At 36.5% G+C, this 5,655-nt stretch overlaps 2 protein-coding genes across 2 annotated transcripts in view; both read right to left on the bottom strand.

Moving 5' to 3' along the window:
* LOC106811268 (metalloprotease TIKI1-like) overlaps nucleotides 1-937 on the bottom strand; it is a 45,468-nt gene extending 44,531 nt beyond the window's left edge. Inside the window, exon 1 of the mRNA XM_014814834.1 lies at nucleotides 444-937. Coding sequence (XP_014670320.1) covers nucleotides 444-566 — 123 coding nt within the window. The 5' untranslated portion in view covers nucleotides 567-937. The remainder of the gene's footprint in view (nucleotides 1-443) is intronic.
* Nucleotides 938-3,164: 2,227 nt separating this feature from the next.
* Nucleotides 3,165-5,655, bottom strand: part of LOC106811278 (U6 snRNA-associated Sm-like protein LSm4) — a 5,485-nt gene continuing 2,994 nt past the window's right edge. Inside the window, exons 3-5 of the mRNA XM_014814846.1 lie at nucleotides 5,211-5,309; nucleotides 4,560-4,746; nucleotides 3,165-3,860 (exon numbers count right to left, since the gene is read on the bottom strand). Of these exons, the coding sequence (XP_014670332.1) occupies nucleotides 3,754-3,860; nucleotides 4,560-4,746; nucleotides 5,211-5,309 (393 nt within the window). The 3' untranslated portion in view covers nucleotides 3,165-3,753. The remainder of the gene's footprint in view (nucleotides 3,861-4,559; nucleotides 4,747-5,210; nucleotides 5,310-5,655) is intronic.

Here is a 5,655-nt window from a genome sequence, read left to right as displayed (position 1 = left end):
AGCAAACCACACAAAAAATATAGAGAAAATATTATGCATATATTAAATTATATATAGTATGCATTACACGAGATTCTTTCTTAATTTCTTCAATTAAGCCCACTACATCGGCACAGTAACACGGTTACTTATACTATTTTATTCTACGGACTATCACGCATCAAAACAATATTCGTTTCGGTGAAAATACGTTAAAACGTCGTTAGTTTTACACACTCCATGCCTGCTATCATACATATATATAGACATGCGATGTACAGTACACTAGACACTTGCGTGAGGTTAGCCTATAATTTGGGAATGACAAATACCGCACAACAGAAAACAAGAGAAGGGTCAACAGTGGGCAGCATCTTGTGAAACAGGTTCAGGGAAAATAAAGGAGTTCATGGGTCACTATTGTTTCGGACATGTCGGGAGGGCACCTGGCTCTACTTACTAACCTTGCCCGTCAACTCGCACGGGGGATCTGGCCTCCTCTGCTCCGTAGGCACGTTGTTGATCGTACTCCAGAACGATTGCAACATAAAAATGTATAGCAATGACTGGTGCATATTTGTACCCATCCATTTAGGAGAAACTACGTGTTCTCGATGTAGTAGGTCTGCCGCAGTACTGCGACAGGACAGCAGGAATCGCAAATCCCGCCACTCGGCGTCGGCATAGCGCGTTGTATGTGCTCGATGGAGGCGCCAAACTGCGAAAGTTTCGCGTGACTTTGACAGCTCAAAACTCTATCAATCTAGCCGCGCCGAGCCATATAACACTCCTGTGTTCTCACATCACACTTGAGAGATCGACCAATCGTCACAGTCTTCACGGTAAAGCTCATATATAGTAATGACGAGTGCATTTCATCGGGAACTCTCACTTCGAACGCTAACTTCACCCATCTATGCTTCACCCCATGACCGCTGCCTCATGACTGCGCGTGCGATACAGGGCGCCTATTGGTCCGAACTTTGCGAGCACAACCTACTCTGCTACGTGCAGGGGTGGCCAAGCGAGTAAACGAACCGTGCCGCGTGAAGTGGATACGCTTGCTACAAATGTCGCCACGCGTGGTACCGGATAAAAAATTGCAGTGACACGGTTAAAGTATGGGCCGAAACGAGAGATTAGAGAAAATGGGCTGATTTCATATTGTATTGTGACGCGCAAATGCATAATCAAACAAGTACTAGGGTACCGTATATCTTACAAATTCAAAAGAGATATCGGCGAAGGTGGGTTTATTTTACAATGTTGTAACGCGAACAACACAAAACCAAACAAGTACTATATCTAAAAATCCTTATAGTCGTATTATTTTCAAATTATATTGCATGTAATTTTAAAGGAAAACATTATATCACAATGAAACTAAAGCAGTATGACAAAGGAAAAAATCGCCTAAGAAATTAATTTGTTTGCTATTATCATTTACTATTACACATATTTGCATGAAGAATTACCGACTATACAAAAGCTATCGCAAACAAAAATGTACCCAAAACGAAAAAACGGTGTCAAATATTACGAGAGCTAGCAGGATATACACATCACTCTATTTAACCTGAGACTGTTTCACATACCATGTGTGAATTAATTCCCATCAAGTATTTCTGTTTTTCCTACTTCATGCCAAGTGCAAAAATTTGGCCCACCACTAGAGAAGGAACTGGCAAAAATAATCTTCAGGAAATACGTTTGTGCCATGCACAAAAACTTCTTGTGGTGGAGCACCAAAAATATTGTCTTTCAAAACATCGGCCGAACATAGGATCGCGTTTCCGCCTGGTGGAATCTATCCTAATACACAGCCGATGAGGAGGTGTCAAAGCAAACAGCTTTTAGCTGAACCGTTATTTATCAGCGTAAAAACCACGTTATTTGCTTTCAAAATTTAAATATATCAAACAAACAATCTTTAATTTTCTTGTTTGACGCACGTTTGTTTGTTTGGCTTTTGGGTAATATCCTAATAGGAGTTCTAATTAAGTGACCATGCACTTAGTAGTTGCATCAGTTCACAAACTAGAGAAATTACAAAGGAAATAATTGTGAGAATATTATGAGAGAATTATATAACGAATATTTAAATACTTTTGGTTCAACCAGCTTTGGAAGACTCCCATTAAAAAAATAATTTAAGATGACATCTTAGCGTGAAGATGAACAGTGCATGTAGATAGAGATAAGGGAAATGACAGCATTAAACAAACATGACAACATGATAGTTGATAACTATTACCATGAACATATCAGGAAAGAATAATAATAGATATTATTATTATATTATAATATAGTAATATATATATATATAATATAGATATTATTATTCACTCCTGAACATATGTATTCATACATATATGCTTATTGTATTAGGGATGTGCGCCTAGAAATCTAGTTTATAGGCACCAAAGGTCGCTTATATTATCAGTAGTGTATAATATAGATCTATATTATACACTCCTGATATTAGAGTCCGACCTCCTTTATCCGGCCATCCGTTATCCGGAAATCTCTATTAACCGGCCGCGATCTCGCAGTGTTATGTTTCTGTTTTTCATTCATTTCCACCTAAAAATTCTGGCTCAAAACTCGCGCGATGTACCAACCCTACGTTGTTTGCGTGTGTCGCACGCGCGGGCCGTGCGCCGCGTGTGTGTGTGTGTGTGTGTGTGTGTGTGTGTGTTGTCCGCTCGTGTCCGCTATGACTCCGATAAAATTTCTGTTTTATTTCATTTTATTTCCATTTCATATAAACCATAAAACAGGACAGTTTGTTACAAATAATCATAGCAGCGAGTAAATACATTATCAAATGCATAAACCCTACTGAACTGCATAGAAATGCTGTGTATGAGCATAACTCTCATATCCGGATGGGTGCCGGTCCCGACGTGGCCGGATAAAGGACGTCAGACTGTATAATACCAAGAGCTAATAATACCTATTATTAAAAAAAAGTATTATTAGCTCTTGATAATATAAATATATAGCATTACAACTATATGAGCAAGTTTAGTGTATCGGACATATATGGACAAAGAAACCCAGCCCAACACAACTTCCAACAGTTATCTCTTCTACCAATTCAGCCAAATGCAAGACTTACTATTTGATAAAATTATGATGACTTATCTAAAAGTGCTAAATGATTGTAATTAATAAGATGTATATTTCCTGTGTTTTTTTTAATACAAAACTGCATGTTTATTTTACAAAATGCATATATACAGCTAAAGTTGTTCTCATATTTTCAAAGCACAGCTTATATATAAATGACATTAAAGGAATACGTTTGAATTCTAAATTGGTGAAATATGGCATTTGATCAACAAGATCACATCTTGAATGGAAAAGATATTAGTCACTATTTATAAAGGGCCTAATGATAATAAATTTAAGCAATTTATACTGTGAGGGTTTGTCCCCTTTTTTCACTTTCTCGAACAGAATAAAAAACACCAATTATGATATTATCACCAATCACATGATACAAAGGTATGCAATTAAGATCAATACATGAATGGGGTTTAAAAAGATGAATCACGACCATACACATATTAGAAAAATTTCACGCATTTTTTTGACATTCATACGTTAGTTGTCAAACAAACTTAATCATTCACAACAAAGTACAATGCTAGTCAGACTTTATTTTTCTCAGTCATTAATTTAGTGCTTTGTAGGAACATACTTGCTAACATACATACAAACATACGTGTACCTACTATTTTAGGGGGAGGGAGTTTCAAACTGTACAGGTCATTTCGAATTTCCTCGTCTGGGACCACCCATTCCACCTCTTCCTTGCTGTGGCCCTCCTCGTCCTGGGCCTCCTCCTCTTCCTCCCCCGCGGCCTCCAAACGCACCTTAACAATAAATCGGTCAAGATCAAGTATACACAAAATCGATATAAAATTTTCGACATGCAAATTGCTGACGGTTCAGCAAAGTGTTCGTCCGTATTTTACAGAACATCACGGAAATAAAATAGGTCCATTGCGATAATCAGTTACTATATAGTGGCGCCACCTGTTGGTTGAAAACACCATAATTTGCCATTTCCAACCAAACTTTTACATAGTCAGTTATTACAAATTGTAAACGTTTGCTGTTACATATGACCAATTGAATCTGCATAAAATGTAGCAAATCTACTTTCTCAAACGTAAATTACACTAGCCAGCACAAAGTGAGCAGTACTACCATTGTATAAGACACACACAAATTGCATCAGGCAACATCACATTGAGAGGTTATCTGCATGCCAGATGAATTTATTGGTAAATAATAAGCAAACCAACAACAACTAATAAACAAAGTGGTTTTTATTGCAAGTTTTTTTTGCAATTGAAATTCATGTCTAGGTAGTGTGCTGTGCAATCAAGTTTTTTATTTTGTGCACCTCAGTTGCAATCAAGCAGCACAGTTATATCAAGAGCTCATAATATCAGACCTATTATTATGAACTCCTGGTTCTATAATGAACATACCTATAGCAGATGCGATATAATATATTACGTAGATATATAATATATATATATATATATTTGTAGTTATAGAAATACCTCTGCCACCGGGGCCTCCTCTGCCACCACCACGGCCACCACCACGTCCTTTAGCATCACCACGGCCCCTTCCTTTAGACAACACCTCTTCTTTCACCATGTCTATGACCTCATCGGGAATTCGCAAATACTTGATGGTCGTGCCACGGATGTAACATTCCGGCATTTTCCAAAATCTGTCGCCATCCTATACAATTTGAAAGTGTAATGATAATACTAGTCACTTGAACTCAATTTAGTGCTTCAGATGTGAATACAATCGAAGCTGTTTTAGTAATGTTTTTTTCTACGTTAGCACTAAAGTATGGTCAGAAAGAGCATGTCACATCCATAGAGGATTAGCGTCATTAGATTACAAGCAATCTACAATAAAGATGTGAAGCATACAACCATATTAAGTACCTTCAGTAAATGTATTTATATTTTAATTACATGCAAAAAATATTTAATAATAATAATATGAATACAAATGTAACACTGATACACTAATCCACCCATGAGGACAAAACATTACAAATACATACACAGAATATATTACAATAAGGTATAAATTTTAATTACTACTAAACTCAGATCAGTATTCTATGCACGCTAGCATATAGTACCATAGTTATCATAATTCATTCATTTAGTATATATAGGTACACATACTCGTGAAGTGCAGATAACTTCTCTTAGATTAATGTTCATCCAATTGTCGCAACTGACAAGATGTCCATTGTATGTCTCTCCATTCTTCAACTCCACTAGCTATAAAATTAGAAAAACAAGCTTATATAATACATATACATATATATATCTATCATATACATATACATTATATATATTAGGGCTGTCATTGGTATCAAATTATTTCGATTCGATTATTGATATTTTTTTTTTCGATATTTCGATCCGATTCGATCCGATTCGATTTAATAATTGTAATAAAACATGAGCCGTGAAAGTACAGTAAACTCATGTATTGTGTTCTACTATGATAACTATGCATTTTATACATCGCTGTGCTTAAATACAACATGGGCGAAGTATATATTTATCTGAATTCAACCAGATTGACCTGGCGCGGCGATGGCGAAGCAGCAGACATGCTTTT

Source organism: Priapulus caudatus, unplaced genomic scaffold (assembly GCF_000485595.1).
Source record: "Priapulus caudatus unplaced genomic scaffold, Priapulus_caudatus-5.0.1 Scaffold18, whole genome shotgun sequence".
In the NCBI taxonomy this organism is placed as follows: domain Eukaryota; kingdom Metazoa; phylum Priapulida; class Priapulimorpha; order Priapulimorphida; family Priapulidae; genus Priapulus; species Priapulus caudatus.
The sequence above is the reverse complement of the archived record's forward strand: the minus strand, read 5'-3'. Positions and strand labels throughout refer to the sequence as shown.